Here is a 19094-nt window from a genome sequence, read left to right as displayed (position 1 = left end):
GCCTTTCCTGGCATCCCTGCCTTTGCTACAGAATCTTGCTATGATGCTCTATCTTTTTATTTCTTATCGGTTTCCAACTTTCTATATGATAAAATGTAATAACTTCACTCAGGACAGGATATATTATGAAGAAGACTAACTCCTCCAGCTGGGTTTCCTAATTCATTTTTGATGAATATGAATTCAGTTTCACCACCAATCAGCAAAAGTAGAGAAGAAAGAGCCCTTCTCCATCAAAGCCCCATGCAGGATATATGGTATTTGCTTCTTCTCTCTTTTTCTCAGACAGCACTCCTTTTACTGATGTAGATATTCTCTCAATAAAGTTGAGGCTAAGCAGAAAATTGAGAAGAACGTTGGCTTTCTCTGTCGTGGACCTAATTTAAGGAAATCGCCCTTGGTCTGATTCACAGGCATCTCATGGTAGTTGTTTCTCAGGTACCTCCCTAGGAACTTACTTGCCGTCTCAGTCTCTCTCTTTTTTTTTTCTTATTTTTTTATGAGGAAGATCAGCCCTGAGCTAACATCCATGCTAATCCTCCTCTTTTTGCTGAGGAAGACTGGCTCTGAGCTAACATCTATTGCCAGTCCTCCTCCTTTTTTTCCCCAAAGCCCCAGCAGATAGTTGTATGTCATAGTTGCACATCCTTCTAGTTGCTGTATGTGGGACGCGGCCTCAGCATGGCCGGAGAAGCGGTGCGTCGGTGCGCGCCCGGGATCCGAACCCCGGCAGCCAGTAGCAGAGCGCGCGCACTTAACCGCTAAGCCACGGGGCCGGCCCTCAGTTTCTCTTTACCTTGCTTCTTGTTTATAAGTCTCTGGTTTTGCACCAGTTCTGCCCTAAGCACTGCATTAGGCCCAGCTGAAGGGCCTTCTTCCTTACAGGCTCTATTCCAACACCTTTACTCAGTTTTCTTTTCAGAGGCTCACAACATTTGTATCTTAAAAGCCAATGGTTGGTTTAAAAATCTTTTTTCTATGAATCATACATCAATAAAGTGGTTTAAAAAAGTCAATGGTAAGTCCTATTGTCTGTCACTGAGACAATGGAAATCCTCTAGACCCCCAATTTACATCTTAACATATAACCTTGAGTCTCTTTAGCAGTACTCTTCCAAATTTGTAACCTATTTTGAAAAAAGGGAAAAAAATTTGCCCTAATCTCAAAGCCCTCTCCCTAACCTCTTTATCAAGGGATCTGCAGTAAATGTCCAATCTTGACCATCACATGGATATTTGCCAAAAAAGTTTTTATGTATTATTAAATATAAACACACATAAAAATCAATTTATTTAATATGCTATGATGATTCATATACTAGCAAAAAAAGCATAATATTAAACAAAAATAGTATGGTTTGACCCCAAAAATAGGAGTTGAAAAGCACTGATCTCCATAATAGGGTTTTAGGTATAATCCCTCCAGGCCCCTACAAGGAACCGTCATTGCTAGTGGATGACTCCTTCTACCAGGGAAGTTTCTTTACATTAAACTCAGGGTCAAGTGTTCTTTCAGACACTTTTGGCTGATGTCCCAGAATTAAAATTTATGCTCCTGAGTCCACACTAAGATGTGCTACTCCTAATTTTTCTATAAGGGTTTGGGAAAAACTGAGGAGATTCCTGCAGGGAACTAGTGACATTACAAGAAAGGACAGGAACAATAGTTTTAATTAAACTGACCAATTCATTAAAGCTCTGTCTAGAAATGTCCCTCAGAAAAACTTAAGAAGTTCTTTAGAGCAGCTATTTGGCTTCTGCTGCCTGACTACATTCAACTGAATCTTTCTGAATTTAGTCAAACTACTTTGAGTTTATAAATATAAAGTGAACTGAGTTAATTCAGCAAAACAGATTGTCTATAGAGATATAGACAAAGATATAACCAAAGAATTTAGCATCAGAGAGATAAGATCCAGCCTCTTCCTTCCATTTCCAAGGTTGCTAACTGACATAAGTTGGTTTATTTCCAGTATGAATTAATATGGGACACAGACACGGTGAACATACACACATATACACATAATTACATTCTGGTCATTCATTTAACGGTTCAGACCACATACAAATTAATAATGTTGACCACCTTCAAATACCGTATGATCTCCCTCATTAAGTAGTAGATAATAACAACAACAAACAAACACATAGAGACAGAGATTGGATTGGTGGTTACCAGAGGGGAAGGGGGGAGGGAGGAGGGCGAAAGGGATAATTCGGCACATGTGTGTGGTGATGGGTTGTAATTAGTATTTGGGTGGTGAACATGATGTAATCTATGCAGAAATAGAAGTATAATGATGTACATCTGAAATTTATACAATGTTATAAACCAATGTTACTGCAATAAACAAAAAATAAAAAAAAAAAAGAAGAAGAAACTGGAAAAAAAAAAAACCAGGCAATTCTATTTTATTGAAATCCTTTAGTCGGAGAGGTAAGCTGACCCTTTCTCCGTGAAGGAAATGGAGTATGAATGCACACCTTTCTGGGAACTAAGCTCTATGACATTAGTAGAATTCAACACCTCTTTTGTTATTGCCTTTAAATAAATGTTGGTATTTGGAAAGCTAAAAAAAAAACAAAAAACCACCTTTTACAGTGCTTTCTTTTCACATTTACTCATGCAGTCATTCATTCATTTCTACTGTACTTTTTTTCCACAAGGGTTAGGGATGGCTTACTTCAAGGACATATATTTAGCATATTTAATTTGTTTTGCTTTTAATTTTGTTATCTTAAAACAGTATCTGTTTTATTATTATTTGCAGTACATTTCTATTATTAGAACAGAGCCATTATATACTTTCTTTTAGAGCCAGGACCAATTTCTTCATGTATTCTATAATCATCTTGGTACTCATCGAAAGCAAAATATTATTAACTCTATGGCTGACTTCTTTATTGTTCCTGTACTCTTTTACAGAAGTATGCCCCTAAATACTTTAGGATGACCCAGAGCCATTAAATGGCTCTACTGCCATCTCCACCTTGCTTTGACTCTTCTGGTGACGCATTTTTGATAACAACCAGCTCCATAAATTAATAACCATAAAGGTTCTTTAACAATGCTGGAACCTGTTTAATTGTTCTGCTCTAAGAAGTCATAGGAAATATACTTCTATTTTTATCCGACCTTTGGGATTTTCCACTGTCTGTCGGTTTAAAGTCTATGGGAGGCCGACAGAGAAAATGAACAGCTAGCTAGAAAGAAGAAAGGTATTATTATGACTAAAATCAACTATGCTGGAGAGGCAAGGGCTGACCAAACTCATTGGATTACAGAAGCAATCCTTTATCCAGATGGCTGTCCCAGGGTAACTCAAATGTCTTGTAATCTAATCCCTTAAGATTTAACACCCGCACCTACTCCTAATCATTCACATCCTTTGTTGGAAAAGCAAAAGAATCTGTATATTTTGCAAAATTGATGGCATGAAGCCCAGAAACTATAACATAAATGTATCACAGAATAATATTTGAACCTAGGGTGATAAATATTTTCTGTCACCCCTGGCATATATTTAATAGAGACAGCCTGTATCTAGTAAGATAAGAGCTGTACAGTACTTAGAGCTATAGTTAATAATGTGCAACTGTGTACCATGGAGAAGGAAGTGATTGCAAGAACGTTGAAAAGGTTTAAATTAATTTGTCTTGGTGTGCAAGGAACTACCTGCATAAATATATTTCTGTGGCTTGGGTGTAACCTACATATTCCTATACTCCTATTACACAATTCAGTTTAATGGTTGGGACAAGCCCAACTCAGAAAAGGGCAGTATTGTTTTGGTGTTAGTGATCACGACTGTAGTGAACTGATGACAATGGTAACAATTCACAGAGACATAGCACTTACAACAGTACTTCTACTTTAATGTTCACCTGTGTATCTTGTTAAAATGCAGACTCCAATTCAGTTGTTCTTGGTTGGACCTGAAAGTCTGCATTTCTAACAAGCTCTCGGGTGATGACAATGTTTCTGGTCCTTGGGTCACACTTTGAATAGTAAGACCTTATAACCTGACCAGTATGGCATTTGAAAAGCAAGCATCCTGCCCTGTTAGAACATTCACGTCTTCACTCACACTGATCCAAGAGTATTAACACTTGAGTTTCTTCCTCTCCTGACAATCACTTACCTTGTCAGTGAACCCTATAATCCTGAAGCAATGCTGAATTGCTTCAAACTGTCTTCTATAAGACTCCTTGGAAGTTATGTCATGCATCACCCTTGCAGTTTCATCAGCTATGTACCTAAATGGAGTATGAACAAACAGAATGAACATTGACTTGGCAAAATGTACCTCAAACACCAGGGCATCATTGGGCTCCTTCTTTGCAAGGGCATTTCCCTTACAGTCTAATACTGCAGTGAAATAATGGTGCATGTGGCTGAGCAAAATGGCTGCAGTTGAGGTTTTGAACTTTCTAGAAAATGCAAACCGTGAGATGTAGTTCCTGCCATCTCATCCTGAGTATTTCAGCTAAAGAGACTGTGACTGTCCAGTTAGGGAAACAGCTCCATTTATTTCCAAGTTTTGTCCGTTGCTCATTGTATATTCATTAAGAATTAACAACTAAAACTCCTGACACTTACCTAGGAGCCTTTTCCTCAGGAAGTCTGAACTCAGAAAGCTTCTTTTGGTGATAAAGTCCAGCATAAATATAGTAAAATATGTGAAAATTTTTCTCTCCCCTGGAAAAAAAGGGGGAGAAGACCTTATTAATAACATATTCTGGGCTTCCCTACTCCGAGTAATTTATACCATTTTCTTTCCATGCAAAATATTATTCTGTAGTAAATTTGCATTTTCAGGCAATTAAATATGCCACATCCCAATTACAGAATAGTAATAGTGATAGGATTAGTATAGTAATTGTCACAATGTCACATTATTAAACACACTTATGTTTACTATGCACAGAAGGAGGTTTTAGAGAATAGAACACTTATAGGCAACAGCTCAGGTTTCACATGTTGAGAGATCTTTCTATTCCAGCCCAAACGACTATGCATCTCTGCCATATGCCTTCTGTTTGTAGCCCATGTTGCTTTAGAGATGGTGATATCCCACTTAGAGAGATCAGCCAAACTCCCTACTTTACTGGAGCCCCAGACAGGAAGTGGCTTGCCGGTCACACAGCAAGTTAAGGAGTGGAATTGGTCCCAGAACTGAGGTCTCCACTCTCTCAAACTTGTACTCTTTGAAATACAATTCAAAATGGCATGGATCAGCCCCCCTGGTCTCCTGCTGTCCACTCTCTTTTAGGCCGCCCCAGCCAGGATCCTTTCAGAGAGCTGCTACTCTAAGTGTGGTCTGTGGACAGCTGTCCGCTTATGATGAGATAAGGAATGGAAAGTACATGTCTAGACATTTTATAGCAAGTGACATTGCCACGACATCTGAGAGTATGATAATTTTTCTAATTCATTTCACTTATATTTTACAAACTGTTTTTAAAAAATTAGTCTTTCAGCAAAGATAGTTTGAAAAGCCCTGCTCTAGATTCCTTTCTTTCTCTCAAGGAAGACCATCTCTTCTGCTGATGTCCCAGGATCTTGGCAAATCCTCACCTTGGCTAATTTAGCTCTGTGGAAAGAAATTTTGTCTTCTTTCTACTCCTTGTTTCTCGGTGTGACATGGGTGCCTCTCTTTTCTTCAGCTTCTCCTGGATATCCTAGTCTTCGGGTTGTTTATCCTGCCAAAGCTCTTCTGGTGCCTTGTTATCTCTGCCTTGTATTCTAAATGCCTCTACTTGCCATTTCTCACTCATTTGTTTACTCAACTAATAAATTTATTCAGTGCCAATCACGGCAGAAACTGTACCAGGTGCCAGGGATACAGGACTCAGAGGATTCATGCTCTCTGGAGCTTCCCTACTTGTGACAGGGTTAGATGAATCAACAAGGAAACTTGTGATGAGGACTTGGAAAGAAACAAACAAGGGGCTGAGATGAAGAATAATGTTGGGGGATGAGGGCCACTTGTGTCAAGTCAGGGGAAGGACTCTCTAAGTAAATACCGCTTGAGTCAAACTCCGAAGTATGACAGGGGGCCGGAAGGAGCAACAGAGAGATGGGGAAAAAGAGAGGAAGCGGCATATACACAAAGGCTCTGAGCACGATACCCACATAGGACCAAACGAATGCTAGTGAGAAGCAGGTGGGCAGGTAGGCAGGGCCAGCCCACACAAGGCCTTGTTAGGCCATAAGGAGGATTTTGTTGATTATGCAATTAGAATTCTTTGAAGTGTTTTTAAACTGGAGCCAGGGTTCACTGTAAGTGTGTGACTAGATTTTAAGAAGCTAAGGTGGATGCAGGGAGACCAATTAGAAGGTCTAGGTGAGAGAGCGAGCGGCTTGGACAAGATAATGGCAGTGATGACGGAGAACAAGAGTAAACTCAAAGATATATTTTGGAGAAACAACCAAAAGAATGTCCTGATAGAATGAATGAGGGTGGTGAGGAAAAGGGACCTGGAGTCTGCCTCCCAGGTTTCTAATGAGCATCTGGTGATGGTGGCACCATTCTTTGAGATGGGAAAGCCCTTACTGGGCTTTATGAACTGGTATGCCCCGTATGAATGTTACTTGTTCTTTAACCTCTGGTAAACGTGTAGGCTTTGGCTGACTCATCTTGGTCTTACCTTCCTATAGCTTTTTTGCAGATATCTCTAGTTCTCAATTCTTCCAAGTTTTGCCTACCAACATCCATTCCTAGCATAAATTCAGTTTGATTTTCATTCCTGTATTTATCAAGATTGGCTAGGTTTTGTTGCAGTAACAAATATCCCAAGATCTTAGTGACTTAACTCAACAATGGCTTACTTCTTGCTCAGAGTACATGTTTACTGAGGGCCAGCAGGGCGGGCTGTGCTCATCATATCACTCATGGGCCCAGATGATGGAGTAGCCACCATCTTGCAGTTTGCCAGAGCTATGGTGGGTCCTCCTCTAAATACTCATTTGCCAGAACTGGTCATATGACCACATCCAGCCACTGTGTACCAAGAAGAGGAATCCTACTATGTGCCCGGAAGAGAACAGAACCAGACAAGTTAGATGGACTTTCACAGGCTCCATTTTCTCCTCATCCAATGTCCTCTGACTATTTTACCGCATCCCTACTATCATACTGAATAAATTTAATAATAATAAGTTATGGTTTATTAGATGCTCTGTGTCAGATTCTATATTTGGTATAAACCACATACCATCTCATTTAATTCTCATAACAGCCCTGTGAGATTGGCTTTATTATGTCTTTTTTGCATATGAGGAAAGTAAGATAAAAGGATATTTATATTAATTAATAAGCAACACACAATTAGTGACATAGCTGTGATTGGAACCCTTCTCACATTATCTTTGTAAAAGATCACTTTACTATAGTTTCCATTCTGTGAGAGGTAGCTCCCTAAACTTTAAAATCACCCTATTTTGGGGAGAAAGTAGAGAGGGACCTCATAAAAATTAATCAAGAAGCCACAGGGAAGCCAAAATGACTCTCATTCTATCCTTTGTTCACTTGTTTAATTTTCAAGTCAGGTCCTATTTTGTGAGGAAACTCCAGGTGTATGATAGAAGATGATGCTTGAGTTCCTAACCTAGAGCACGTCCTGTGGATTCCGTTTGCATAGTATCTCTCAGATTCATCAACTCCTCTCCATCTCCATCTCCACTACTACCATCTTAGTCCAGGCCAACATTCTCTCCCACATGGATCTGGCAATAGCTTCCTAATGGCTTCAACACGATACTTCTTGTGTCTCTTCCAATCCATTCACCCCATTAACGCCAGAGTAATTATTTCAAAATACAAGTTGTGTTTTATGACTTCCCTTCTTGAAAATGTTAAATGGCTTCCTATTGCCTTTAGAATGAGGTTCAAAATCCTCAGCTTGGTTCCAAAGCCCTGCATGATCTAGTCTTAGTCTCATCTTTGCCCATCTCTCCCTCCCCACTCCTGTCCCCACCTCACTGGCTAACTCCTAGTGATCCTCGGATCTCAGATTAAATGTCTTGTACAGAGGAAGCCCCAGTCTTCTGGACTAGGTTATGTGCCCTTCTTTCTCCTGTTTTACACCTTCAGAGCACCTTACATTGCTTCCTGGTACTTATCACAATGGTTCTGCATTTGAGTTTATTTACTTGTTTAATGTCTGTGATCCGCCCCACACTCCAATCCACCACTCTCTCCAAGCTCCATGAGTACTGAGACTTATCTATTTTGTTTACTCTTGCAACCCCAGCAGGGGGCACAGCACAAGCATACAGCATTCAATATATAATTACTGAATAATTCATGAATGGATCCATGCTCCTGAGGAAGTCTGGTGTCTTGCAATAATAATAATAATAATAATAATAATAATAATAATAATAGGAAGAGTGGCTAACCCTCTGATAACATGTTCCATTCCAAGCACTTTTTAAAGTAATTTCATATAATGAACTCATTAATCTTCACAGCAAACCCAGGAGGTAGGCACTAGTAGCATCTCCATTTCACAGATGAGGCCCAGAGAGGTTAAGTGACATACCCAAGGTCACCCAGAGAGGTTAAATGACATACCCAAGGTCACCCAGTAAATGTCAGAGCAGTCCATGCTATTGATCACTGTTGCTAAACTGCTCTTCTTAAAATATATTTTTCCCTCTCTCAATCTAGGGAAAAAGTTAACATATGGAATGTTCTCAGTGCTTTTTTTTAATATAGACAATTTCAACTTTAAGAGACTTATTGATTTTTAAAAGCATCTGCAATGTTGTTAAATTATACCTGGTATAACCAACTCAGGAGAAACAGGCATACCTATCCTAAAGTACCCCCACCCTAGCCCTCTGAACTCTGCCAGTAAACATCTTTTAGGTTACAAATCACCACTTATCCTTTGCTTAAATAATTTCTTGCTCTTGGGGAGGCTGGGGGCAGGGGCAGAGATGCTAAGAACAGGAGTGAAAATGGAGACATCAAAATTCCCAAAGCCTCCAGGTCTATATTGCAGCAAAACCAGAGTGATAAAATAGTGCACCTACGCTGCCTGTTTGATAACTCTGGATTTTTCAAGGAGATATTCAGAGATTCTTGCCCCCATCACAGCTCCAGTTGGTGTAAACATCATTTCCAGATATTTTCCAAATCGGCTGGAATTGTCATTGATAGCAGTGCATGCATTTCCAAAGGCTTCTACCAGGGAGTTGACTTGCAGAATTTTCTCTCTCAAGGTCTGATTATTGGCCTGTGCCAAACAGAGAACAGTCAAGAGGAGTCTCCAGGAACCTTACTCTAGCAGAGTTGCCACATACCCCTCCCTACCCACAAAAATCACATATCCTTTTGGGAAGATCTCCATTTGGGGAAATTAGCATCAACCACTAGCCAGCCTTGTTTTCTGAGACGAGCAACTCCCCAGGTGCATAGGCATCAGATGAGGCTAGACTAGGTTTTTAGTTTTTACCTCCAGCCACACTTCACTTAAAATCCTTGATAGATAAAATGCCTAAACAGTTTAGAAGGAATTTTAAATAGAGAAATCTTATAACTTTTCTCAGTCATCCATTATAATATTCAATAAAACTTATCTGTAAAAAAATATTCCTTAAATTCTATCTTAGTCACATAATACACTGATTCTGAGTATAAGTAACTGCTAGACCATTTTTTAAGTCATTCCTCCAATGTCCATTTCACCAAAGTGAAAATTTCCATTTCCCTCAACTTTTGCCCCAAGATTTCTATTTTCCAGTCTTTTAATCACTTTAGTGGTTCTCTCTGATCCTGTTCCTAATGTTTAACCACTTTTACTACTTAATGGCTAAATGTTTCTATTACATTGAAAACATGAAAAATTAATTGCCGATAATCTAGTAAATTCATGCTGGCATTATTTTCCTCACTATGTGAAAGAAGGATGGCATGCTGACATCTTAAGAGGCCTAGCTATCAGGAGGCAAATGTAATAAAGATGGAATGTTTTCATGTAACCCTTAAAAAGAACTAATATTTCCATCATTTATAAAAATATGCCGTTATTCTGCAGGGACTTCTAGTGACAATACATAAAGCAGGAAGTCAATACCTTTCCCAAGAAAGTCAAATGCTGAACAATCAGGTGGGCACTTTCTGTCTTCCCAGAGCCACTTTCTCCGCTGATGACAATGCACTGACACAGAAAATGGAAGGTGAATGAAGAATTCATAGCACAGTAAACATCCTGTGTGTTTAGCTATAGTTTTCATATAACATCCACCAATGTACACCTTAATTTTTCACTGAGCAATACATCTTAGGAATCTTTCCATTTCAATACATTGAGAGCTTCTTCAACCTTTTCACAGCTGCTTGTTCTTCCATTGTATAGATGTACCGTAATCTATGAACCAGTCCCATATTGATGGATCCTTGAGTTCTTTTCCTTTTGTTATTACAAACAATATTGCAATGTATAACTTTATACATAGGTCATTATATTTACATGTAGGTTCATCTGTGGAATAAATACCTAGAAATGGGGTTGTTGGATCAAAAGGTAAACACATTTGTAAATTTGATAGATAGTATCAAATTGCTTTCCTAAGGACTCTACCAATATATGAAAGTGCCTGTTCTCCTACAGCCTCACCAAACAGGATATGTTGGATTTTTGCCAATCTGACAGGCAAAAAATGGTATCTTAGTATAGTTTTAAGTTGCATTTCTTTTATTATGAGTGAGGTTGGGCATCCTTTCACACATTTAAGGTCATTCATATATACTGTGTGTGTGACCATTCCATATCCTTTGCCTATTTATTTTTGTATCGTTGGTCTTTTTATCATTCATTTCTAGGAGTTCTTTAGGTTTACTGGGTGCAGTGTAATAAAAAACATATATTTGGTCTTTGTCTCTGGTTTCTGGCATAGAGCTCCTAAAACTCTTGGAATTTTCCAAATGATAGGAGTGAAAGGAGCATCTTTTGTTATTCACAAAAAAGTCCCCTTTAACCAAACCTAACTGCTAACCAAGTGCTTCAAGGTGGGGCCCAAGATAGCTTCAGGTTGGGGGCTGGTCACCGGAAAGATCAAACCCACGATTAGAGGGTGGGAACTTTCAGCACCACCATCCCAACTTCTGGGGAGGAGAGAGGGATTAGAAATTGATTGAGTCATAAAAACTCTTGAACAATGAGATTCAGAGAGCTTCTGGTGTGAACACATTGAAGTGCTGGGATAGGGGCGTGTCCAGAGAAGGCATGGATGCTTTGCCCCACCCCTCTTCCCTATATCTTGCCCTATGATCTCTTCCATTTGGCTGTTCCTGAGTTGTCTCCTTTATAATAAACCAGTAAACATAAGTGAAGTGTTTACCTGAGTTCTGTGAGTCATTCTAGTGAATTACCAAACCTGAGGGGGGTGGTGGGAATACCTGAATTTGTAGTCGGCCAGGTAGGGGTCTGGGTAAACTGGGCACCCCATTCGCAGCTGGCATCTGAAGTAGAGGCAGTCTTGTGAGACTGATCCCTGAACTGGTGAGATCTGCACTAACTCTGGGTAGTTAGTGTCAGAATTGAATGGAATTGAATTGTTAGACATGCAGTTGGTATTGGAGAATTGGAGAATTGGTTAAAAAAGACACAACATTTTGTGTTAGAAGTGGTGTCAGAAAAAAAAGAACACAGTGGGGAAACCTCTTAACTTGAGAAACACAAATATCTCTCTCCATTTACTTCCTTTTTATGAAATCTATGGACATTTCACAAGTCTCTGGGAAAGGTAAGAATTTGGACAAGGCAAGTTTCTAACATATAGTGAATCCATGTACTCCATTTTGTAACTTGTCCTGTTATAATTTCATTTACTCCTCAACAAACCCAAAGCTGAGACTTCACAGGTCTCAGAAATATACACATGGTGATTATCTCATAAAATTTTCTCACCAAATTAGATCATTTCGATTTCAAACAGAATAAAGACACAAAGGAAAACATACATATTGAAAGTAGATGAAGGATCAAAGGTTGGATATGCCACCACTGTGAATCCGAGGTCCAGAAAGTTAAAACATATGGGTGATCTTTGTGTTTAACCAGCATTGAATTTAAGATTTCTTCAGTTTTTACCCAATCCATCACAATTTCTCAGCAGCTAAAGTGTATGAAGTATTTCATACAAAAAGGACTGGACCATGAAAATTCTGAGACCTTAATAGGAAGGAATTTCATTTATGTCATTCTACATCCTATTTTTATTGCAGTCATTGCCATGTGATCAGGTTTGTGTTAGCTCTAGGTTCTCATGTTCATATTAGAAATATCCTGATTACATTTTATCAGAGAAAATGAGTGCTCTGGATGTGAATGTTTCACATTTCTTGAAAAGAGTGTTCACGTTCTCCTGCTACTCTGGTTTTATCACTGTTCCTGTTCCACTGAGCTATTTCATTTCCTATCTCCTTGAGTCAGCACCAGCAACCAGAAGGGAAAGTTTTCAGGAAGACTTGAGAGCTGCAGAGGCAGACAGAACACATCTTACTGTGTGACTTGGTAGGAAAGGAAGGTGAGTTCTGACCTGGTCTTTGCTGAAAGTAACCATGCATTGGTAAGCAGCATCTGCTGATGCAAATATGTGGGGGGGATTTGAGACACGTTTCACTCCATGATAAAGTCTGGAAAACTGAAGAAAAAATAATTAAAGATCCTTCTAATGCTCCACTGGACCTTTTAATGCTCCACTGGACCTTCTAATTCTCTGGTACCCGATGCCCACAAAACCAAGGCTTTGTCACTTATTGAAGGAATTGTAGTATCAAGAGGCTGTAGGGTCTACAGGCCTGAGGTCAAATACCTGTTCTTCACCTACTGGCTTCATGAACTTTTGCAAGGGAATTAACCTCACTATGCTAAGTCTCCTCATCCGCCAAATAGGCTTAATAATAGTACTTGTCTCACAGGGTTGGGAGAGTAAGCGAGGTAACATAGTGCCTGGCATTCAGTAAGCATAAAATTAATGTTAGGTATTATTGCTACATCTTGCTTTAAAAAGTTACCCCCAAAATGTAAGAATTCCATTTGTGTTGCATTATTATCTGCAGTTTGGGATATACACCTCTAGGGTGGCATAATTTTATTCTCACTTTTTCCTTCTTTTCATTGTCCCTCGTGATTTTTAATTTCCTATTAAGGAGCAAGATGCTCTTAAAGCATTCCTTACCTGTGGAGAGTATATGCTTAGATTCTGGAAGGGGTTTAAGGCAATTAAGATGTCTCCAACATAGGTGTAAATCAGCAAGTCCACATAACGCTTCTGCAACTGATGAGTAATTGTATCCTAAGAAGAAGATAAATGATATTGAGAGTAAACATTATTTCCAACAAGGGAGAGATTCTAAAAATAACAAATTTATTCTTACAAGAATATTTTTCTCTAAAAGATGAAAGAAGTCAATTTAAATCATACAATGAACCTAATCATCCTGAAGGTAGATATTTGCCTTGAAAAGAAAAAAATAGGAATATGCTGAAAGAATTAGGCCCACTTAGGACTTGCTAAAAGACATTGAGATAGCCAACAAAGGCTTTATTTGTTATTATGAAAAACTTGTGTCACTCAATCAAAATGTCCTATTTAGAATTTGATTTAATAGGCCATTCCTATTGATGCAGTACAGACAAAATAGTAACTTCATTTCTGAAAGCTTTGCACTTAAAATTTATGTGGTGGGAATATAGAATTGAACACTTTTGTATTACACTTTGGTGATTCATGCATTGCAGTTAAGGGTCCCCAGAGTTAGAATCTGCAGAAGCAGGTCCAGTGCAATTAACAGCTCTATTAAACATGCATATTTTAAATAGGGATTATGACAGTTTTCAGATTTAGAATTCAAGCTATATTAACTTTACTATTTCCCCAAATGAAGCTCCTTTTTATGAAGAACAAACAACTATCTTAATTTAAGGGTTAAATTGCACTTTTTTTTAAAACAGAAAATAATTTCAGCTAATATAATACATCATTTAAGCCTACAATATAAATAACCTTATTAGAAAAATCCAAATCCTTTTCTCTTCATCATTTAGGACATTGTGGGGACTATAAATGAATACAACACAGGATCATAGTCAAAGCAACCAAATGCTCCCTGAGTTTCAACTCCAAGGCTATACAAACAATTAAATTTTCAAGTGACCTTAGGAGAATATTGTCACAACAGAAAGGTCAGACCATTCATGTGAAACAAATATCATCAGTGAGAATTGTATACTAAATATTTAGTACCTCATCCAGAACCTCTAGATTGACCAAATCATCCTCAAGGCAGTATTTTTCAGCATCTTCCACATGATAGGGTCTTCCGGTATGCATCCTTTCATGCCTAGAAGTTTATCCAGAAAATATTAGCGCTAGGATATTAAGTAATGTAACAGAAAGTAGGCAATGAGAATGACTCATTCTCTGTCTTATCACATGACGTATTCAGAGACTTCAGAGAAAGGGACAGGAAGAGCAAGTCCATTCCAGATCTCCAAGCTCTCTCTCTGTTGTGCTGTAGGACTAGCAGGGGTAAGGTGAGTTCCAGAGCTCAAGCCTCCCTTCTACCACAGTGGGGAGCATTACCAAATGGGCCCAGCTAACACTTATATCTGCTTTTCTTAAATGCCAACGCATAGCACTTCCTCACATTTTTTCCTTTCCATGTCAGTCATGTAGTTCTCACTGGGAACTCCCTTGAGGTCCCCCTGTGCTAACCACCAGCACCACCTCCAACTTTTTTAGAAATTTTTTATGTGTGTATAAGAAAGATTAGCCCTGAGCTAACATCCGATGCCAATCCTCCTCTTTTTGCTGAAGAAGATTGGCCCTGGGCTAACATCCGTGCCCATCTTCCTCTACTTTATATGGGACGCCACCACAGTATGGCTTAACAAGCGGTGCGTCGGTGCGCATTCGGGATCTGAACCTGCGAACCCCAAGCCACCAAAGCGGAGCATGCGCACTTAAGCACTACACCACCAGGCCTGCCCACAACACTATGATTTTTTAAAAATATCTCTGTGTGTGTGTGTTTATTTATTTATTTATTTCACTCACCTTAATCACTGGGTCATATTATATATTATAAATATATACCAATTTATTTACCTAGTCTTATGTCGATCAACATTTAGGCTGATCCAAATTTTTTGCTATTAGAAACAAAGCAGCACTCAATATCTTTATGTGTTCCTGTGTATATATATAAGATTTTTCTCTTAGGGAGCGTTGCTCACCAGGCATTTAAAAAACTTGGTTGGCATCAATACCAATCCCCTTTCGTGTACTAAAATATCATTATTTGAGGTGCAAAATTAATTCTTGGTCAAAGGAGGCCTTCCCATAATTCCTTTCATAAACTTATCACTACTCAGTGTGATGTAGGGGGAAAGCATTGGCCTAGAAGTTAAGAGCTCTGGGTCCTAGTTTCAGGGTTGTGAGTAACATGGTGGGGGCCACTCAGCAAATCCCTTAACAGCCAGCATCTCAGTTTTCTTCATCTATAAATAGAATCACTCATCACTGGTCTATTTATCTCATAGGTGACTGTGAAAGCAAACATAGTCATGGATATAAAAATTCAAAAGGGTTGAAAAAATGTACCAAGTACTATTCTTAATGTCATCGTCATAATTTGGAATCAGCAATCGACATAACTCCATACTTTACTCAGAATACCATTAACTAAACAAAATCACGTGTAACATGTCCTCCAAGGTACTGCAAATTCACCAGCAGAGAAGCATGGTTCTTCCCTGTTACCTTGTATGCCCACCATCATCACACCTTTAGAGGATACGGTTCTATCTTGCCAGGTCCCAGAATCTGGCTTTAGTGAAGGTTTTGCTATAAGTACCATGTAGTAGTCATGGCATCCTGATGTACACTCTATCTCTTGCTAAACTTATTTCACAAAAGTAGGTAAAAAGGAAGAAGCAAACTCAACAGCTCTGCATATTGAGTCTTGAGTATATAACACAATGAAAATGGGCAAAGAAATCATAGACTTTTTTTCACTTCCTGCCTATTAAATTAAATGTTACTTCCCAATCTCCATCACTGATAGATTTGAAGAAAGGTATTTGAAGCATGGCATTAGTCATCTCCAGTGCTAGAACCAGTTTTGCTGCTAATTCATATAAACGTCCAAAATATATGAAGCTTAATTTTACTTAATAAAATCAAATTTATCAACTAAGCTTTTTTTTAATTAAAAAGAACAATTTATTCATCTGTCCTAACATATTGGTGATCTCAAAGAGAAATCAGATTGGTTTGAAATATAAATGTTTAAAATTTTTAAAAATTTTTAAATTTTAAAATTATAAACTTTAAAATTCAGAGCTGCTGCCTGCTTCTAGCTAGCCACTTTGCTAAATAAGACAGCAGGAGGGTATATATTCCTGGCCAAGTCCTCCTCACATAAAACCTAAGCATTTTTCTCCCTTGAAGTTCATCACAAAACAAAATATCACAATATATTGTTTATAAAATAATTAAATTCTCATCATATTAAATTCAACTAGTTTATCTCCTTCCTAAATTCCTATCTTGCAATTGTATGAAATAGGCTAAGTTAGAATTTATTCTACACATCTTTTGACAAGAAAATCAGGAATTAAGAAAATCATACACATATCTGGTTCCAGTCAAAATGGAGTAAGCACTCTCCATTCTGTCACTCCACTGAATGCAACTAAATACCCCGGACAGAATGCATGGGACTCCAAGAAGTAAATGGTAATAGGTAGATTGGAGAAATCAGAATTCAAAATAGCACTGAATCAATGGTGGGTTCTCCAGGGATTTTTTTTCCTCCAGTAACTCCTGACCTGGACTTAAAGGCAGCCTGAACTGCATATAGGAAGGTCAAGCTTTCTGTTGGATGATATTTTTACACCCAACTAAAAATAAAAGCACTGACAAAACTTCACTTGTAATACCACAAATAAATAAACTCTTGTCGAAAGTTGTGACTCTCACTGTGCACATACACAATGTGATACTGCCGGGATGGAGGCTGTTACCTTCTGAGCCCTGCAGCAGATTGTCTGTGTGTCAATCTATCTGTCTATCTTAGAGATTCAACCTCCAGGAATCATGCTGACACTGTCTGCAAATCAGAGTCTGATTCTCATAAAAATCTCCTCCCTATAAGATTTTATAAACAACAAACAACTTTTAAAAGACTTTACCCGCTGTTATTAGCAACGTGTGACCTCTTCCCACGCTTCCAGGCAATCAAATTCCTTAGACTTATTTGCTCCCCAAATGGAAGCTGGCAATCTGGAAGTTGATACAGATGTGAGGAATTGTCACTCTGGTAAAGACCATTTCATTTTCTCAACCAGTGAAAAACAATATCTGCTAGCCCTTCCTCTGCCTTCCCCAGCTAGTGTTCTTCTGAAACTGCTGCCTGCCCCATGTTTCTGCTTTGCCTATGGGGTTTGAAGGGTCTATTGAAGATAAAAAGATTGTTTATTCCAATTTTTATCTCTTTTTAAAATATATTTATAAAAAGTGTTATGCTGTTTTATATTTGTCTATGTTTAGTGGACATTAATCAAAATAAATTTGGTTTAATTTTTTACAGTTTTCTCGCTTTAAATGATTTGTTGTCACTAGTAACTACCAACTTCAATTTCCTTTAAATTCACATGCTCCACCTAGTGCCTTACTTGAGAATAGCATCTATTATCAATTTTTGCTGAAAAATTCCTTGTTTAATGTGAAAAGAACAGATTTCCAACTAAAAGGTACTTGGATTGAATATTCCAAAGCTCAGAGAAATGGAGAGAGAGATAAATGGATGGATAAATAGCAAAGGCATTCTATTAAATAGAGTATATAATAAGGTATTATAGTTTTAATGGCTCAGAAGACATTTTCAAATTCCAGCCAAGTCCACATTGCTTTTTGCTAGATTTCCTATTTGTTTTTATCAGGCTTTAAGCATGTTGGCTGCCAACCCTGGCTTCCCAGACAAAGGGAGTTTTGGGGGTTAAAGTTAGAGAGGAGGAAACTCAAAGCTCTAGCTTGGGTTGGTTACTGGAGTTTGGGTTAGTGTGGTGGTGGGGGGTGGTGAGTAGGGTTGGCCTTAGGTTTCAGGGATCAGGAAAAGGGTGAACTGGTATCTGAGTGTCTGGCTCAAGTAAGGTGGGAACGAGGAAAAGTCTGAAACATCAAGTCCAAGGAAGTGAGTGGAGAGTAAGAACTGGATCTGAAGAGTGGGTGAGACAGAGCCAGAGGCAGAGGCTGGAAGTTCCGGTAAGACAACAGTGGGCACAGAAGAGGTAGAGGATGGGGGGCATACTTTGGAATGTCTCAGGCCCAGCCCATGAGTGGGAAAGGAGCTGTAGATGGCATCAAACTGGTTCAGACATTAGGGGAATTGTTCCCATGGAATAAATTCTTGAACTGCTGCTTTCTTGCACTATAGTTCAATCTCTACACCTGCATTATGGTTAAAACCATTTCAGTGTGAGTGCTCTTTTAATATCTCATCACTGGGCCTGCAGACTCTTTGTTTGAACTTCTGGCCCTATGAATGATATTGACAAATATATATTTTGTCTAAAAGTGACTCTTTAATCCCTTAGCCTCTTCCTGTCTGTCAACTATGCCTGCGGAAGCAGTGACTTCCACGGAGGTAGATCGATATAGGGCCACAGGAGCTTCATGTAGGTGTGGCAGGATGCATTCTTCCCTTCACCCTGAACTATGATGTGCTAGTGGGAGGTTAAATTCTGCACTGAGAAATGTCTGATGGTTTTTTAGATGGTCATCGTGGGGCAGGACCATTGTGAAGGCCACTTCTACCTCCACTCCTCCACAGTCAAGGTCAGAGTCCTCCCCTCCATCCAAGAGTGGATGGAAGGAGTGGAGAATGACTAACACTCCCACCAGATTCCAGAAACAAAAGGAAGTAAAATCTGTTGGGTGTGGAGAAGAAAGGGGTCGAGAAGAGAAGGAGCAGGGAGAGGGTCCAGGCTCAAAGGTGGTAGTCCTCAAGACTCTAAAACAAAGGCTTCTGTGGGCCATGGACAGAGCTCAGGGACAAATTGACAAGCTGGAT

At 38.9% G+C, this 19094-nt stretch overlaps 1 protein-coding gene across 1 annotated transcript in view; it reads right to left on the bottom strand.

Annotated features, from left to right (window-relative positions):
• The window catches only part of MYO3B (myosin IIIB), a 429858-nt gene that overhangs the window by 205787 nt on the left and 204977 nt on the right, over positions 1 to 19094 (bottom strand). The window contains exons 11-17 of the mRNA XM_087434928.1: positions 14264 to 14360; positions 13196 to 13312; positions 12554 to 12658; positions 10087 to 10170; positions 9044 to 9246; positions 4601 to 4699; positions 4143 to 4257 (exon numbers count right to left, since the gene is read on the bottom strand). Of these exons, the coding sequence (XP_087291054.1) occupies positions 4143 to 4257; positions 4601 to 4699; positions 9044 to 9246; positions 10087 to 10170; positions 12554 to 12658; positions 13196 to 13312; positions 14264 to 14360 (820 nt within the window). The remainder of the gene's footprint in view (positions 1 to 4142; positions 4258 to 4600; positions 4700 to 9043; positions 9247 to 10086; positions 10171 to 12553; positions 12659 to 13195; positions 13313 to 14263; positions 14361 to 19094) is intronic.

The sequence above is a fragment of the Ceratotherium simum genome, chromosome 9 (genome assembly GCF_057802395.1).
Source record: "Ceratotherium simum simum isolate JZ-2026a chromosome 9, ASM5780239v1, whole genome shotgun sequence".
Lineage (NCBI taxonomy): Eukaryota > Metazoa > Chordata > Mammalia > Perissodactyla > Rhinocerotidae > Ceratotherium > Ceratotherium simum.
Note: the sequence above shows the minus strand (reverse complement) of the source record. Positions and strands in the feature narration are given on the sequence as shown.